The sequence below is a fragment of the Abramis brama genome (genome assembly GCF_963993115.1).
Source record: "Abramis brama genome assembly, chromosome: 19".
Classification (NCBI taxonomy): Eukaryota; Metazoa; Chordata; class Actinopteri; order Cypriniformes; family Leuciscidae; genus Abramis; species Abramis brama.
Window position 1 is genome coordinate 2,526,679 of NC_139981.1, and position 20,228 is coordinate 2,546,906.

At 36.1% G+C, this 20,228-nt stretch overlaps 1 protein-coding gene across 3 annotated transcripts in view; it reads left to right on the forward strand.

Annotated features, from left to right (window-relative positions):
• disc1 (DISC1 scaffold protein) overlaps positions 1–17,757 on the forward strand; it is a 61,566-nt gene extending 43,809 nt beyond the window's left edge. The window contains exons 11-14 of one of the 3 annotated variants that reach the window (XR_014603541.1): positions 5,423–7,756; positions 8,845–8,889; positions 12,144–12,261; positions 16,454–17,757. Coding sequence is in view for 2 of the 3 variants with exons in the window: in XM_084092932.1 (XP_083949058.1) it covers positions 5,423–5,657; positions 8,845–8,889; positions 12,144–12,279; positions 16,463–16,638 (592 nt within the window). In the remaining variant the exon portion in view is untranslated. Of the gene's footprint in view, positions 1–5,422; positions 7,757–8,844; positions 8,890–12,143; positions 12,280–16,452 lie in introns of all 3 variants that reach the window. The other 2 variants (XM_084092932.1, XM_084092933.1) reach the window with 2 other exon arrangements.
• Positions 17,758–20,228: the final 2,471 nt, after the last annotated feature.

Here is a 20,228-nt window from a genome sequence, read left to right on the forward strand (position 1 = left end):
ATGACTTTCTTTCTTCTGGTGGGACTGCTCGTTTTCATTCATTGAACGTACATGGGGATTGACACTGTCAAGCTTTCAGAAAAAAAAAAAAAAACACCTAAAAGTACCCTTTTTTTTGTCATTTTGGAGCCTCTGGTCACTATGTATGAAAAGAGCAATTCTTCTTATAAAACAACATTTTTTACTTAAAATTCGAATTGGATGAACCACAGTCAAAGCCGTCTTAGTTTGCAGATTAACACCTATTCTATACTGCAAGTTGTTTATGAACTATATTAATTTGTTGAAGGATTGTTCATTTTATGGCTGCATTTATTTGAAAACAGTAAAATTGTGAAATAATATTACCATTTAAAATAACTGTCTTCTATGTGAATATATTGTAAAGTGTAATTTATTCCTGTGATCAAAGCTGAATTTTCAGCATCATTACTCCAGTCTTCAGTGTCACATGATCCTTCAGAAATCATTCTAATATGATGATTTGATGCTCAAGAAACATTTATGATTATTATCAATGTTGAAAACAGTTGCTGCTTTATATTTTTGTGGAAACCGTGATACATTTATCATGTAAAAACTTTGGGTATGTCAAAGAATCATGAAAAAATGCATCACGGTTTCCACAAAAATATTAAGTGTCTTTCAAAAACGTAAAAAAAAATCGTAATGATTCCAATCTTTTGACTATATATATATATACACAAGCACAAACTGTGTTAAATAGAATTTGACGTGCAAGCAAAAAGGAATCTGTCACACAGCGGGGTTTTTTTCTACTTTACCACAGGAAAGAATTAATGCGAATGTAATAGCCCTAATTAAATGCGAACCAAAAGGAAGAAACGTTTATAATTCCCTGTGAAAACGGGCGAGACGTGAGTGAAGATTTGGGAAAAGAAACAAGAGATCCCATGTCCAGTGGAATAACTAATGCAATACTGTTAAATTCGCTGATGATCGGGTGACCTGATTGCAAAACAGAATACAAAGCTTAAATTTATGGACTCGCGTACCTCTCTCATTCAGCATGAATCCAAATGTTTTCATGGCTGCGATCTAACATTTAATTGTTGATAACCTATTACTTCTTTTGTAATCAAAGCTTTGTGCTTCACTCGTGTCATAATGTTCTCGTAAAGCAGCGTTCACATGCAAAAAAAAGAAGTGTTTGGTGTATCAAGTTTACCGGCACAAGTTTTGGTGCCAAGTGTACCGGCACAGCCCTAGTATATGCTGCTTACCTGCTTGTTCCTTCCATGGCCCACCCACACCCACACACACGTGTCTCTTCCTGAGGTGTTAAAATTAAGTTATCTGTCTCTTTTTTTAGCACTGACTGGTGTCGGAAAATGCAGAGAGATGATAGATGTTTTTTTTTGTGGTGCCAACATTTTCGTTTCTTTAATACATAAATACAATAAAAATCATCTGGTGAGAACCATCAAGGGCCTGCTTTACTAAAGCATTTGATAAAGTATCACTAAAAATAGTATACCGTTTTTATTAAATTCACAATTGTATCCAGCAGGCTCTAACATCAAATTCTGTTCCAACATTTTAACAGCAGCCCAACACGTCAAATTATATTGACATTGAACATTTGGCAACATTCTAACGTCAAATTCTATTGTAACCCGACATTAACAACATTCTGACATCAATTTCTATTGGAATCCAACATTTTAGCAACATTCTAACATGTCAAATTCTGTTGGAATCCAACATTTTAACAGCATTCTAACACATCAAATTCTAATGACATTGAACATTTAGCAACATTCTAACGTCAGCTTCAATTGGGATCCAACCTTATCAATATTCTAACATCAATTTCTGTTGTAATCCAACATTTTTACAACATTCTAACATGTCAAATTCTACTGGAATCCATTGTGAGTCATGGAGAGATCCTTTATGCACATTTACTTTACTTTCTCTGCCCTTCATGATGCATGAAACCAAACACAAACACGTAAATGAATCTCTGTAGGTTTGTGTGGCAGCGTGATAAAGCCACCGGGAGGAGCAAAGAGTTTTGATGGGGTTTCTGGACAGAGTACAGTGTTGTCTGTTGTCGCTTTAGGAAGCTGTCTGTCTCTGGAGACAGTGGGTGTGAAGACTGTAATTATTGTTCTCTCCGTATGAGTTTGCCCACAGAAGAGCCGAACTCCAGTTTCATGGATTATAGGAGACGGCAGCGAGCTTTAGTGTCTTTATATAGTGACATATATGACATTGAAGCCAAAAGAGTCACTCTGAAAATAATGAGGGACCATGATATATGGTAGTCTATAGCCCTATTTGGACGGGATTAACTTTACAAGGGTAGATGGAGTAATGTAATTTTACCACAGGACGTCTGTAATATGAATGGCCAATTCGCACGGGAAAAGATATCTCAGTAAAACTAGCAGAAGTGGGAGAGTAACTCCATTTACTCACTGCCGTCTCTCCTGTCGTCATGTGTGTATTACGCTGCTTCCTGATATCACGTGCGCAAACACATATAACCTATATTTATAAAACAGTTATTTCCGGTCGAACGATGTATCAATTAACTTCAGATTGGATTGTGTTGGTAATAGGCACTTAGCTAACGCTAAAAGATGTTTCGTGCCTCTAACAAGTGCTTTCGATCTTCTTTCTGATGTGAATAGTGTGTGTGAAACACTTGAGTTTTGCCACAGACTCGTCCCAGCGTCTCGAACGCAACTGATGCTTCTTCAAGCGTCTCCATACTTGAAAAACCGCGGAAAACTACTTTTAAACAGGAAATGATGAAATATTTACGTACATTTTTACAGCGGGTCTATTCGCACGGGATTAGTATTACCTGAGGTCATTTTTCCAGACCTTTTTACTGAAGGTAAAAGTCGCCGTAATCTTCATTGACATTGTCCGACATGATCACTGAGATGCACATTCGGACGGGACTAAAATCATTGAGAAGCTCTGGTAATTATTACGTTACCCCTCCTCTCCATGTTAAACTAGTCCTGTCCGAAAAGGGCTAATGAAATGTTTTTTTTATTATTATCTGCCAAGTCTGAACAAGGGAAAACTATAGCATGACATTAAATTAGAAACCTTCTAGCTCTGAACAATTCTCTTAAATGTTATCAAATGGGATTATTCGCCCCAGGTTTTTCCTCATTGGATAGTTGCTCATGCAATCTTGTTTTTTATACTCTACTGCTATTTTGAGTTTTTTAATGTTTTTGAAAGAAGTGTTCATTAAGGCTGAATTTATTTGATAAAAAAAAAAACAATTTAAAATAACTGTTTTCTGTGTGAATATATGTTAAAGTGTAATTTATTCATGTGATCAAAGCTGAATTTTCAGCATCATTACTCCAGTCTTCAGTGTCACATGATCCTTCAGAAATCATTCTACAGTGAGGAAAATAAGTATTTGAACACCCTGCTATTTTGCAAGTTCTCCCACTTGGAAATCATGGAGGGGTCTGAAATTGTCATCGTAGGTGCATGTCCACTGTGAGAGACATAATCTAAATAAAAAAAATCCAGAAATCACAATATATGATTTTTTAACTATTTATTTGTATGATACAGCTGCAAATAAGTATTTGAACACCTGTCTATCAGCTAGAATTCTGACCCTCAAAGACCTGTTAGTCTGCCTTTAAAATGTCCACCTCCACTCCATTTATTATCCTAAATTAGATGCACCTGTTTGAGGTCGTTAGCTGCATAAAGACACCTGTCCACCCCATACAATCAGTAAGAATCCAACTACTAACATGGCCAAGACCAAAGAGCTGTCCAAAGACACTAGAGATAAAATTGTACACCTCCACAAGGCTGGAAAGGGCTACGGGGAAATTGCCAAGCAGCTTGGTGAAAAAAGGTCCACTGTTGGAGCAACTAAGACGTCATGGTTTGAAATCATGCATGGCACGGAAGGTTCCCCTGCTTAAACCAGCACATGTCAAGGCCCGTCTTAAGTTTGCCAATGACCATTTGTATGATCCAGAGGAGTCATGGGAGAAAGTCATGTGGTCAGATGAGACCAAAATAGAACTTTTTGGTCATAATTCCGCTAAACGTGTTTGGAGGAAGAAGAATGATGAGTACCATCCCAAGAACACCATCCCTACTGTGAAGCATGGGGGTGGTAGCATCATGCTTTGGGGGTGTTTTTCTGCACATGGGACAGGGCGACTGCACTGTATTAAGGAGAGGATGACCGGGGCCATGTATTGCGAGATTTTGGGGAACAACCTCCTTCCCTCAGTTAGAGCATTGAAGATGGGTCGAGGCTGGGTCTTCCAACATGACAATGACCCGAAGCACACAGCCAGGATAACCAAGGAGTGGCTCTGTAAGAAGCATATCAAGGTTCTGGCGTGGCCTAGCCAGTCTCCAGACCTAAACCCAATAGAGAATCTTTGGAGGGAGCTCAAACTCCGTGTTTCTCAGCGACAGCCCAGACACCTGACTGATCTAGAGAAGATCTGTGTGGAGGAGTGGGCCAAAATCCCTCCTGCAGTGTGTGCAAACCTGGTGAAAAACTACAGGAAACGTTTGACCTCTGTAATTGCAAACAAAGGCTACTGTACCAAATATTAACATTGATTTTCTCAGGTGTTCAAATACTTATTTGCAGCTGTATCATACAAATAAATAGTTAAAAAATCATACATTGTGATTTCTGGATTTTTTTTTTTAGATTATGTCTCTCACAGTGGACATGCACCTACGATGACAATTTCAGACCCCTCCATGATTTCTAAGCGGGAGAACGTGCAAAATAGCAGGGTGTTCAAATACTTATTTTCCTCACTGTAATATGATGATTTGATGCTCAAGAAACATTTCTGATTATTATCAATGTTGAAAACAGTTGCTGCTTCAGATTTATGTGGAAACTGTGATGCATTTTATTTTTCAGGATTCTTTGATTAATAGAAAGTCCAAAAGAACAACATTTATTTGAAATAGAAATATTTGTAACATTACATAAATGTCTGTACTGTCACTTTTGATCAGTTCAGTGTATCCTTGCTAAATAAAAGTATTAATTTCTTTTAAAAAACAAACAAACTTTAGTGGACATCTAATATTAAAAGTGGAGCATCTTCTCTGCCTTGCGTCAAAAAAAAACTTATAGTTAAAAGACGCTGCAAAGCCATTGGCAAAGAAGTAATGTCTCATTTCATGAATATACATGAACTTTCAGTCTTATTTTTGGAAATGGAAAGACTCCAATAGTTTGATACATCAGCTTTGACAGGTGCTCAGATAAATTAAGTTCCTCTGTTTTAGAGATTTGTCCTTAGTTACACTCACCCCCAAAAAGTATTAGTGCACTTAATTCAGACTTAGATGTGTGTGAATGTCGTTGCATATAAAGGTAAAGCATCAAAGCAAGTGTAATTTATTGTATTTCTCACTGTAGCTGTGGATGTCCAGCGCTGGAACACATTTGGGAGGCAGATTTGGAGGCTTGTCATCTTCTCCTGAAAGGCCTGGATCAGCCCAGCGTCTCAGAAGCGGAGGATCTCCCCTCGACGCCTGGACCGGGTCCAGATGTTGTGTTGATCACTGAAGAGGAGGCGGACTGTGCCATGCTGACGGCTCTGGGGGGGCGCTGGTGTCCTGAGGCTGATCTACAGCACTCAGAGTTCACTAAGGTAAAGCCACACACACACACACACACACCCCATTGTGCTTTTAACAATCAAACATGAAACTTCAAAATTTGCTTTCTTTAAAGGGGTGGTATAATGCCTCTTTCACAAGATGTAAAATAAGTCTCTGATGTCCCCAGAGTGTGTGTGTGAAGTTTTAGCTCAAAATACCCCACAGATATTTTCTATAGCATGTTAAATTTGTCACTTTTTGAGGGTGAGAAAAAACGGACCGTTTTGTGTCTGTCCCTTTAAATGCAAATGAGCTGCTGCTCCCAGCACAGGGGGCGGAGCTTCAAGAGCTCGTGTGTTTGCAACTCCGATTACCTCACACAGACATGCACTGAAAATTTCAGAAACTGTTCAGCCTTTTATGTTCAAACCGGAGTCAGAAAGATGGAGAGACTCAAGAAGTGACAACATGTAGAAGCAACAGGACATTTCTGAATGGTTAGTTGATGAATTTATGTAGTTTGTGTAGTATCTTCCAGTCATTGATTAGCATATTCTGTCTTGATAATCTATAAATCGTGTTCAGGGGGCGGGGTTTATGTCAATTCTGGGGTTGGTGATGTCACTAACCCGGGAGGAATGTCATGTAGTCTCTACCAGCCGTTTGTTGTAGTCCTTAAAAAACAATTTCTTTCAAATAAAATATCTCCCTTTGCTTTGAACTTTGAGCGTCGTAACTTTGCAGATGTTGTTTATGCTCAAACAGCAACATTACACACTAACTAAAGTTAAAAAAGTGAAATCATAATCAACCATCCCTTTAATACATGTTCATGGTCTAAAAATGTTTGTCTTTGTAAACTTTCATCAAAATGTTTAACTTACTCCACCTCTGAAATTATTTGTATTTATCGACTGTCACTGACTTCACTATAGGCTGCTTCAGTTGTCTTACATATGAAATAATAGTCAATTTTTAATGGAACCGTTTGTTGAACCTTTAGACAAAATCTATATCTATAGTATGATATAATGTGGATGAAAAAATGGCTCAATTTTATTCAGAGGCCCAAACTGAGCAAGAATATGCAGATGCTGGTATTTATTTTGGCCACAAAATAAGATGAAATTCTATTGCCTGTAATGTAAATCATTGAGGTCTTTATAACAGCATAGAAAATACTTGCGTAAAATGATAGAAAAATCAGTCATCACTATATCTGACAATAATATGTCTTAGTAAGATGATATTTAAATGGTTGGTTTTTGATCTGTAGTTTTAAAACACAATGCAATGCAATATAACGATGATTGAGAGATTAACAAATAAACCTTCCTCAAAAGCCTTATGATCATATTTAATACTTACATTTTTCTAAAAAAAAATTATGTATGGATAATAAGTTATTCAGTCCAGTAAGTGTTCATCTTGAAATATTACTAACATTATCATATAGTGATTCTTACGTTTACTTGATAAAATCAGTAAAGATTTCACAGCAAAAAGACCTGTGAAGCACGAGCTGAAGGCGGACGTTTGTACAATTATACTAAAAGTGTAAACTATCAATCAACCGACAGAAGGCATGCAGTAGATTGTTTGATAATATTGATAATTCAGAGGCCTTAGAAATATTCGTATCAAATATAATACAGTAGGCGTTATAGGGTTAATGTTAACCAGCAGTGATGGTATTGATAATAATGGCATGGTACTGTGATTTAAAACCATACTTTTTTTTAGTTAGTGTTATAATGAACATAATTTGTGTAGTTTGGACAGTTTTATATATGCACGTCATCTTGGACTGATTTTAACCTGAAGAGTACAGCACCAACTCACACTGGAAAATGACTGTTCTTTATGAAAGACAAAATGAGAAACGTCTACAAATAGAAACCCTGTTCCTTCGACTCCTTTCATTTCCATAAAAACCATCCATTTTCTGAATGACTCTAATTTCCACTCTTTTCTTTTTCTCCTCCGTTCTCTGCCCTTCTTGTTCATAACTTTCTCTAACTGGTTGTGATATGTTTCGGCTCAGCAGGGCTCTATTGTCTGTAAGTGCATGGCTGTGTCTCTCTTTCTCTTTCTGTCTTTTGTCTGTTGAAGATCAGCCACTCCTCCTAACACTCCTCCAGGACTCCAGGTGAGGAGACACACTGTTTTCCTCTCCGCTTTCATCCTCCATAACGCCTGCACAGCATATTATTGATGTTATTTCAATATTATTTACGTAAAAATCCAATAAATATGAATATAATAACAGTATATTATTATTACTGTATTTATTGGACTATTATCTATTGGACACTCTTGCAAATAATAATTGCAATTAATAATAATATAATTTAATGTAATGTAATGTAATACAATAATATATAATATATACAATTATAATATAGTATAAGTATTGTTATTAAATATTGTAAAATATATAAATATGTTACATAATTAAATATTTAATATTATTATTATTGGACTATTATCTATTGGACACATATATGTATTACTGTAAATAAGATTCAATAATAATGTAATTAAATATAATTTAATATAATAATAATAATAAAGTAATAATAATTAAATATTGTAAAATTCTCCTTCTTCTTCTCCTTCTTCTCAGCCCAGTAGTAAATTATATTAAATATGTATAAATATGAATTATTTCTATTTACTATAATTTACAAATTTCATTTATTATTGTATTTGTGCTATTGGACACACTTTTATATTTATATAAGTCTGTATAAATTTTTTTTCAGTGCTATGTTTCTTATGAATATATTTATTTGGCAATATACCAATGACTTTCTGACAAACAAAATATGATTTAAAAGTCAGACTCTAATAAGAGGCAGTGGTCTCCACTTTAATATTGCTCCCTGCTGACAGGAGATGATAATTAATATTGTGTCATTTAAATCTAAATCTATGAGAAATGAAGCTGTAATGTGTTTTACTGAGGTCGCCTCCCATCAGCTCGAGTTGAACTAATATATCTGCCACTGTGCTAATTATTGTCTCTGCTTTAGCACACAAATCCTGAATGCAATCATTACCACACAGATGGGCCGAACCCATTCAATTATTTTTCTTCTTGTCAGCCGTAATGACGAGTTATTGCGCACTTCCCGTAATGTCAGTGCGCTGAGTGCTTTTTAATAATAGATGAGGTTTATTGTTTTGTTTTAATCTTCTGCTAAAGTGAATCATTTGTCCTCCTGTCTCTTGCAGAAATTAGAGGAGTTTCTCTTCTGTTTGGAGGACGAGTCTCCTGAGGTGAGTGAAAGACTTCAGTCTGTCATCTCAGTGTTTACTCTGTGTTAAAGACACACAATGTTATCAAATTGTTTCAGAATATAACTTTATAAGTAGTGTGGGCTTTTTATGGTACATTAAGTCAATCTTCCACCTTTACGACCCCTTTTTTTTTTTAATCACTTGTAAGAAAGAAGCTCATAAGGGTTCGGAATGATTTTTCTGTTTTTTTTTATTTTTTATTAAAGGAACACACCGACTTTTTGGGACTTTAGCTTATTCACCGTATCCCCCAGAGTTAGATTAGTCCATACATACCCTTCTCATCTCCGTGCGTGCCGTAACTCTGTCTGACGCACCCACCGCTAGCCTAGCTTAGCACAAAGACTGGAGGTAAATGGCTCCAGCTAGCATACTGCTCCCAATAAGTGACAAAATAACGCCAACATTTTCCTATTTACATGTTGTGATTTGTATAGTCACAGCGTGTACAAATAACAAGATCACATGAGACTCAGCCATCTTCTAACCGTATACATACTGGGAACTATATTCTCAGAAGGCGAAGCACTGCTACTTGGGCGGAGTGATTTACTCGCAGCGCCTGAGAAGCCCCAAAAAATCGGCGTGTTCCTTTAAAGAAAAGCACAAGCATCTCAAGCACAGTACAATCAGATTGATTGGGGGGGGGGGAGCAAAAAATAAACAAGCATAATAAATGCCCACATACAAATGAACATGTAATTATCTAATCACAATAATATATGCATATATATTTATAATTGGAATGATTCTTTAACTCTGATCTAAACAATCATATTAACAAGTGATTCCCCAAAATCGAACATTCAGGATGCATTTGTTAACGAAAATGTCTTTTTTTTTTTAAATGATTAAAAACAAAAACAAATTGTGTGTCATTTTGTCATAATTTACTCACCGTCAAGTTGTTTCAAACTGTCGTGGAAATTCTTTATACCGAATACCAACCTACTTAATCTGACTTCTTCACCACGGACAATTTAAACAACTTGCAGTTGTTAAAAATAATAACTACAGTATCTTGAGGTAATTCCCTGAATTACCTGAATACTTAAAATACAATACTAAACCAAAACTAAACTAAACAAGTGAGTTTCCTGAATAGAAAGATACATGTACATTTAAATCATACAGTTGAGTAAAAATCAATGTCACTCAAATCTTCTTCACTGTGATTTGTTCTGGGGATTGGTTTGTAATGATCTAAGCTAATCATACGACTGTTAGTTCTACCGTGTTAAGCACTTTTTGGTGTATATATGGCCTTTGACCTGAGCATCCTTAGTCTGCATTTCTCCGTACATTTAGTGTTGAAAATACCCATTACAATAAATATTTCTATCACAAAACCTATATTAATATCTTATACTGAAGATATTACAAAGATATTTTGAGGAATGTTAGTAACCAAACAGTGTTTGGTCCCCATTGACTTCCATAGTATTTTATTTTTTTCTTCTACACAATGGAAGTCAATGCGGATCAGCGACTGTTTGGTTGCCGACATTCTTCAAAATATCTTCCTTTATGTTCAGCAGAAGAAAGAACTTCATGCTTGAGGGTGAGTAAATAATGACAGAATTTTCATTTTTTGGATGAACTATCCCTTTAAGCGTCTCAGTGTTAAATAATCTCTTCGTAAGTAGGAATAGTGCGTTTGATAGGATCAGAATTATATTGATCTTCCCTTCGTGAACGATTTCCTGAGTAATATGCCTCTCATGATTATCACAAAGGTGCAATTTTTGCAGTCTATATGCATTCGAGTGTGTCGCCGTCCTTTTAGACGCTATAAAGAGATCGTGGTGACCTTTAAAAACGCATACGCCCAGCGTGATTTCCATTAGGTCTCAATAACTGTATCTCACAGCTTTCTGTGGATGTTGTTCTTGAATTTGTCCCCGGAGACTCCAGCCCAGCCTCACTCAAAAGTGTTTTAATTCGCCCACAGTGTGATGTTAGCATCTATAAAAGGTGTTTCATTAGCTGGTGTGGTGGGTCTAAAAATAGACGAAGACCTCATTACAGCCGACACGAGGCCATTCCTGAGGGAAATGAGCAGACGTGAGTCAGTCGACCACCTTAAGACGCTCCCTGACTCTGAGCGCGGGAGGAAAACAGTGAATCACGGTTTGATGGAATTGGGACAGACCCGGCCGTGTGGACCTGTCCCAGTTACCTGCCTCATGCTAAACTGTTGAGTGAAGTCATTAGAGCATCACGGAGGTACAGCCTGTCAGTTCTGGAGTCTTATGAGGGGAACTGGGGAAGAGGAGCTGACAGACGTTGACGGTTTTAACATGATCATTTTATGCTTCACTTTGTTTGAGATTTGCAAATAGAGATTAAGGATAGTTTCACTATTTTTCATGGCTGACCCCGTTAGCGCATGCTTTTCTCAGTTGCTTGTAAAAAGATCATATGGAAAGCATCGCAATCTATTTTATCCCTTGTGTATGTTTACAAAACATGGCAACACTTTACAATAAGGTTCATTAGTTAACATTAGTTAATGTATTAACTAACAATGAACTAACAATGGTCAATACATGTTACAGTATTTATTAATCTTTGTTAATGTTAGTTAATAAAAATACAGCTGTTCGTTGTTAGTTCACTGCATTAACTAATGTTAACCAATACAACCTTGATTTTAATAACGTATTAGTAAATGTTGAAATCAATATTAACTAAGATTAATAAATGCTGTAGAAGTATTGTTCATTCTTAGTTCTTGTTAACTAAGGTAGTTAACTAATGAATCTTATTGTAAAGTGTTACCCAAAACATACAAATCATTGTTATTTTAGTATTATTGATTTACTCTTAAGGTATTTATTAATATCTTTAACAGGGTTATTATCATTAACTAAAACTATTAAAATCATTTCTGTTAACTGAAATAAAGCTCAAATAAAATAAAATATAAACAAATATTAGTTGAGAAGCTTGCCTTGGCAATCAACTGAAATCATCTTAAGTTGAAGCACTAAAATGATTTACTGGAAATAAAAAAAAATAAACCTAAGTTCTCACAACTTTGCATTGTTAGAATTGTTAGAATTGACTCAGTTTCATATATTCGCCAACAACAGTTTTTACTCGCATTTGGCTCTTGGCGAGTGTTAATTTTAGGCCTTGGCCACACTTGACCAACTAAAGATGTGTGTGAGCAACAGTGTATTGCAGGTTTGATGATCTCCTGCTGATTGTGGGTGTGTTTTGTGTCTCAGGATCTGTGTGGAGAGACTTCAGAGCTGACGGAGCGCTGTGAACTCATCAGTAATCGACTGCATTACCTGGAAGACCAGCTTCAGTCCGCCATAGACAACCATGACAAGGACCTCACTCATATCCTTACAAAGCTAGGTGTGCGTGCATGATAGGATTTTTACTGATAGGATAGATATCTGATTTGTTAAAATGGTTCTGTTTACACTTGGCCTCATAAATGTGTCTCCGCAAAACGAATATAAACCCTATCTTCAATTCCCGCGCTATATTCAAATTTAATGTACACGCCAATGAAAGCATGCGTGTTGCAGTAGCGCTGTCATCAGGGTGAAGAAAGTAGTCTACCTGTAATATGCAACTTTCCTGTAAATGTGAAGATACATTTCTGGCTCTCACAGATTTTAAATCATAATTTTGGCCACCCCTGTAATGGCTCATAACATTAATTTTACACAAGCTGTTGAATACGCTATTAAACCACGCTCATTCAGAATGTGCATTTATTGCACAGACGAAGAACATAATGTGTGTAAATGCATATACACAGTTCAGTTGAATAACATTTGCCGTTTAACTCGTTAATCTGATTGTACGAAGCAAACTGTTTGCTGAAAACATCCTCAATTTAACAGCAACACTGAGATAGGAGCGCACAGTTTATATGCCAATCAGATGCGTGTGAAAGTTGCGTTTATTACTATAATGGTAGGTAAATATTTATATATGTGACCCTGGATCACAAAACCAGTCACAAGTCGCACGAGTATATTTGTATACCTCTAATACATTGTATGGGTCAAAACTATCAATTTTTCTTTTATGCCAAAAATCATTAGGATATTAAGTAAAGATCATGTTTAATGAAGATATTTTGTAAATTTCCTACCGTAAATATATAAAACATTTATTTTTGTGAGTGAATGCAGCACAATCGTGAACATAAATGAACAACTTTAAAGGAGATTTTCTCAATGTTTCGATTTTTTTGCACCCTCAGATTCCAGATTTTCAATAGTTGTATCTCGACCAAATATTGTCCTATCATAACAAACCATACATCAATGGAAAGCTATGTATAAATCTCAATTTCAAAAAAAAAAAAAAAAAAAATATATATATATATATATATATATATATATATATATATATATATATATCTGGAATGCGTCTCAGACAAAACTCCTGAAGTGGTTTGTGTGATCGGATTTCTCGAAAGCGTTTTTGGAAGGCATTTACACCTGGTCTTTTCACGATCGGATCCACCCAAAAAACCCTAGTAACGCCCTAGCAACCACTCAGAACATTCTAGCAATGCCCTAGCAACCACCTTGAACAATCTAGCAATGCCCCTAGAAACCTGAACTCATTATTCCGCACTCATTACAGATGTGTCTTTGTGGGTTTCTTCAGGTCACTCTTATTGGTTGTCAGACTGGAATGAAATGATCTGTGCGCTTCATTCTCATGTTCTCAGCGACTCCATCATTCCTCCGTCACTTACAGCCACAGGAACACGTCTCATACGCTCATTAGAGCCCTTAATGTGACGCTTTAAAACTCGTCTCGTTTGACAGCACACGATGCTCTCCCTCTGGACGGGAATTAAGGATAATCCTGAATGCATCACTGGCCATTTCTTTTCTTTTTTGAGAGCTATTGAATATGAGGGATAAGAAAAGGAACTGCTTTTAGTTATTAGAGAAATTCTGAGCTCAGCAAAGGTTGAAAGGAAGCGACAGACGGAAAAGGGGAATGGAGAGAGCCTAGTCCGCCCGTCACTCTCCAGTGAGATTAAAGCGTGAGATGAAGGGAAAGGTTATGACATAGTGCGCTGTCATCGCTCTGACATCTTCATATTTCTGCCGAGTGGATCCGTGCTTTTTCTTTCACTGAGGAAACAATATAGAGGAGATTGATTTGAGCATTTCTCGTTCTGCTTCAGGATCAAGGTTTTACATTAGACATTAATGGGCACTACTTTTAGTTATTTTATGCTTAATGTATATGATGTTTACATGCACGTTCTTAATAAGCCGAAAATGCTTATCAGAGTAAAGTCATAAACGTCTCAAGCATAAACCGATAGTCGATAAACCCGATTTCGCCTAGCTTGTAAACGCATAAGCCTGCTTTCTGTCGGTTTATTGAAGTGCGCGTGTGTGATATGTGACAGGAACGTGTCCTTACTGTGGATTTAAGCGCATCCAGACAGAGCGAGTGTTTTGCAGTAAGGGAGGAGATATATTGCAAACTCAATCTTTCTCGATCACACTCTTTAAGATAATTTGGCTGATATATTAAAGTCGATAAATAATGGATTATTTCCTCCAGCTGAGACACTTCGATGCACACTGTTCAACATGATGGTTTTGAACTGCTTGAAATATGATTGGAATCACTTCAAAAAAGGAAAAGATAGTTAAGTGCAACAAGTGCTGTCATAAAAGCTATATAATATTATAATGAGAACATTATAATTTTGTGTTTAGGACATGGCGTGTAGCCCTCAAACCGTATTCACTTTATAGCCCTTAATTCTGTAATTGTGGACAAATGTGGGCACAGAGGACTCAGATGTGATCCTATTTTTTATTTATTATAAATGTTATATCACTGTCTTCGATAAAATTTTGTCTATCCATTTATGGTGTGTTTTTTTATTTTGGGGGTATTTTTGAATTTATTTACTTCAAAAAGTACCATATTTTCTATGTAAATTATGCTTATTTTTTTTGAGTGTGAGTTTTTGCCATGATGAGAATGTTGTACAGGATCAGCCCTTCATTTGTGTGTATGTTAGATATGCATTGTATTGGATCTATTGATTTATTTTTACAAAAAAACAAGAAGAATGCTCTAAATTACAGTTTTTCCCATTCATTTCTATGGGTGCCCATTTTTGACCCAAATACAAGATTAAGGATTTTTTTTTTTCACCCACTTAACATTGTAGAATTGAGTCAAAAAAAATTGTGTGTGTTCAGGAGGCAAACTTAGGAAAAGTGGCCAAGTCTTGTACCGCTCAGATCAAGGGAAGTATTTTTTAAAAATAAATCAAAATTATTTTGCCCACATTTGTCCAGAATACGGTTTTAGGGTTAATGGTGAGACATTTGTTGTTGTAATCAGGCTCTCAAAAATGTTTTACATTTATCGGCCAATATATCGGTTATCGGCTTTCAAATATAAAGAATTATCGGTATCGGCCAAAATATTTATATCAGTGAATCGCTAGTTTTGACATCACTACTGGGAAATAACCTGATTTATTAATAAAGTCTTGTAAATGCGGTTTACTGGTGTTGTCAGGTTATTGATTTGCATTTAAACCCAGACAACAGGTTATTTCAATAAGCTGATTTTTGTGAGTTATCAGCGTACTGTGCATGTAAACATGATCAAAAACAGTAACTTGAGGAACACATGAAGCTTGTTTGATTGCACTGGTTAAGCAGACAGATGAGCAGATAAACACGTAATAAGCCGAGGTTTGAGCCTGAGGAACTTCATTAGATCCGTCCCTTCAGCCGGAGGGAGATCTTACCGTTCCTCTTTCATAATTCATGAAGTGCTCTTTAACGGCTGGTTAATTATGAATGAGGACAATCTGGGGCCATTTGGAGAGCAAAACGTGCCCGTCAGGCCCCATCTGCCACAAGAGTCCCTTTGATTCGCCACTTATACCGGACACTCGGTCCCACTCCGACGACTTAAACAATCCAGCGCTGATGAGGGTCTCCTCGTTCTCATAAAATGAGCATGAATTATTTAGGCGAGATTGCTTGAAGTGAGCGGGTCCGTCAGGAGATGAACTGAGCTTTTGAGTTATAAGTGGAGAGGGACGACCGTCGTGATCATATAATTGTAATATCGGAGTCGGGTGGTCGGGCCAAACATAATGAAAGTCTTTCTAAGATGGGTCGTGATTGTGCTTTGTCTAACTCTGGCTCTAAAATTAGGTTTTGTCCCACACCTATTAATCTTGGGTAAAATAATTTTTTCAAATAAATTATTTTAATACAAATATTGTGATAATGCATATACCCTGTACCATACATATACCATTATATACAAAATTAAAATTATATCTTTTAATTTTTTATATAATGGTATATGTATGGTACAGAGAGACTTTTATTTTATTTTGCAGACTGTTAAATGTCTTTCATTTGAATTGCTTATGCGAGGGTCAGTCTATCATTCTTACACTTCAAATGAAACTGTATTATGGATTCTGTTTGAGCATTTGTGATTCTACTAGTGAATGAGTAGATGATGTTTGGTCACGTCTTCTTTAACTAATGCCCACTGTCCTTAGAGAAAGAGGTTCAAGAAGTGAAGGCCACTCTTCAAACCATGCTGTCACAGCTGAAGGAGGAGGAGGAGGAGGAGGAGGAGGAGGATGAAGAGAAGTTTAGTGATGGAGAAGAAGAACAGGTTGAAGATGAAGCCCTAGAAGAGGAGCATTACTTCAGTGACAGCTGGGAAATCTGAACACACTCATGAATTATATTTATATTGTGTCCAGTGTCTTTGGTTTGTGTATTTTATGTTGATGTTGCCTGTGAAAGTCTGTTGTCCATACTATTATGTTGCACTGAGCTCTAGCACTTAAAGGGAATAGATCATCTAAAAATTAAAACATCATCGGTTCATTTACTCGTCATTCCTAAAGCATTTACGTTTACTCTAAGGTGCATTTTTAGTCCCATCCACTTTTGTTGGAAAGCAAAATCTTAGATTTTTTTTTCATGCAAATGTATTTGGAATGACATGTGAGTGCGTAAATGTTAACAAAATCTTTTTTTTTTTTCTTTATTAGGACCACTAACCATGTGAATCTTGTTTCCACAGTTGCCTTAAAATACAAAATGTAATTCCTGTCAGTGTTGCCAACCACTATTTTATTTGTATTCTAATGAGTTAGTGCAGTTATTTAATGTACTCTATTTCAGCCGTTTCTTTGCTTCTGCATCCAAAAAAAAAGGCCTGATTTTGGAGCTTCCAGTTATTTCAGTATATTTCAAAAGCATGGCATCTTATTTATTTATTTAAATTGCTTTGATATATCATTATTATTTCAAAAACAACCATATACATGAAAATCTGTGTGGGACCAAATGTAGATTTAAAGACCAACAGACACCAAAAGGCAAAATCAGAAAGAGCGAAATGTAACCTTCCCAGGCAGGACTGAGTTTAAGTAACTCATTTGTGGCGTACGATTGAACTCTGAAGAGTGTTTTCAGGTTCATGACAGAAGTATGTGGTGCTTTGACTTGAGCTGTTGTTGAAGTGTGAAGCTTCACTTCAGGCGTGTTCAACGACTGTATTTCAGCCCTGCTGATTCTGTGTGAATTATGAGGGTCATGTGGCATCAAGTGCCTTTTTTAGACTATTTTATATTGTCTCGTTATTTAAAAAAGAAACAGGTGCTTTTTAAGTTTTTTTTTACTTAATTTCTTGAAGTTTTTTAACAAAGCACTTTTCAGATGTAAGCTGTTTTTGTCATTGTTGTGAAAATGTCATTTGTTTGTTTGTACTAATCACATGAATGTGTTTGCATGTCATATTCAAATTTTTTTTTTTTTAAATACATTATATACCCTCTGCAAAAATGCTTTTGTATTTTTTTTATTATTATTTGTAAAATAGGACACCAGACCGCACAATTTGAAAACAAGTCATCTTAAACAAATTCATCTTGAAAAGACATGTACCGCCTATTTGTATAACATGAGTTTCTGACTAAAAAGCCCTTCAGTTAGTGCAAAAATGAGGGCGGGACTTGATTTTATCCATGAGAATTTTTTTGGACATTGAAAATTTTCCTCATGTCCTGTTTCATTCAGAAATGTCAGATTACAGCAATAAAACAGGGTTTAAACCAGGTAAAATTGAAAGTGCCCCAATCATGCTTTTTTGATTATTACCTTTCAATATGCAAATCCATATTGCTGCACTTCAAAGACTTACAGTTCATATCACTGTGAGGAAAAGCTCAAATTCAGATATAGTAATGGGCATTTGGTTTCCGACTCACGCTGTAAGCATTCGACCAATCACAGCAGACTGGGCCGTCTGACCAATCAGAGCAGAGGAGCTCGCCATAAGGAGGGGTTTAGAGAGACTGAATCTTCGAACGAACCGTTTTCACACTCTTTGAGTAAAGAGATGATGCTGCAGTGTTTATAATGAGAAAATTAATGTGTTTGAATGTATGTAAACCTGTAGTAGGACTCTAAAACTAAATTATGAACCTTTAAAATAGCATAATAAGGGCACTGTTGAGTTGTTGATGTTGAATTGAAATGACAGGAAGAAGAATTAATAAATTGCAATTAAAAGAAATCAAACAAATCGGGTGAGTTCTGAACGATGCACAGCTCTGTTTAGCACTCCGTTGGCATGTTAATTTTGATCAGATCACACTCGCATTGCTCTGCTTGTCTTAAGCTGAACACTGAGCGCGAGATCCAGCAGAATAATGATCCAGACAGCGGAGCTCATGCTTCAGCTCATCTTTAGCGTTCAGGACGGGCACAATCTTGTCTCCTAATTGAATCTTTGTTCACGTTGCCGCTGCTCAGGTGGATTAGTTTCGCCCTTCACTATGGAAATGGCTGGTTTGTGGGAGACGTGAAGAGCTGCTTATTATTTTACATTTATGCACTGAAGGAAAAGTATACTTCTGACGTGTCTGTCTGTAAACCTTATATGATTGATTTAAAGTTGACGTGTTTATCGAATCATTTCATGTCTAAATGTAGGCTACGTCTGATGTTTTAAAGTGCCGTTAAAAGCATTATTTCCAAACAGGTTTCCCTTCTATTCTGCATCACTTTTGTAAATGTTAAAATGCATTCTAAATTTAATATGCAAATACAATTTTACATTTTCAGTTTAATATGCGGATACAAATACTACACTGGAATCCATCAGTTGATAAAAAAATCTGAACCTCAAGCAACATTGTCTCTACCAATGATGTGAGTTGGGGGCGGGGCTACCCATTAGTTCGACCAATGGGAGATCAAGACTTTGGAAAACCTGTTTGAACACATTTGCAATTCTGTGACTTGCTGTGAATTGTTATTTTATCATTATTTATATACTATTATTTATAAATATTTTCTTATTTAGTTTGCATTTTAATTTTATTTCAAGTTGTGCTATGTGCTTTTGCCATTTTTAGTAGTTTTTTTTTTTTTTTTTTAAAGTATTTCTATTTGGCTTTATTTTTATTTGAGTTTTAGTAATTTAGTACTTCAACTTGATTCAGTTACAATGCAACATTTGTTTTAAGTTCATTTTTTTTGTCTAATATTTAATATTAATTTCAGCTTTATTTCATTTAATGATTTTTTTTTTTAGGTTTAGTTTTATATAACAATAACCCTGTGGCTCATAAATGACACACTTCACCTTTAAAATTAGGAACCAGAATATTTAGATTTTCTATTAGGAGTGAATTGAACTAGTCAAATTGTCCATTTCTGGACAAACATTAATTTCTTGACAGGCCCTGGTTGTGACTCATCAAACATTTGAAGGAAAAACAACATTTAAATGTCCATTTAATTTGAAGAGAAAGTGTCCGAGGGCTTAATGAGCGTTCAGAAGGTCTTAAACAGCCGTCAGTGAAAGTGTGAGATGAAAAGAGGACATGAGCGAGTGATGAACGAGAGAACATTAATGGTTTCCCCTCATTCTTATTCCGTCATTCTGCCAGTGGAAATCACACTTAATTATGAGCACAATACCGGTGGGAGCAGTGCTGTCTGCCACACACACACACACACACACACACACACACACACACACACTCACACTCACACTCTTTAGGCCTGGATGAGATGTGACAGGCTGCCTGTAAATATGGCTCAAAGCTGCAGGACTTTCACTGCCATTGTTTCACCACTAGATGTTTTACCGTTTACTTCCTTTCACCTTCACATCTCTGGGATCCTGTGGATTTTTAAGGCTCATTACAGCTGCTTCCTGTTAATAAAACTGATTTATTTATCTCTCAGTGCAGCTGTTAAGCTATACACACAGGCTATACATTAGGCTGCCATTCAAAA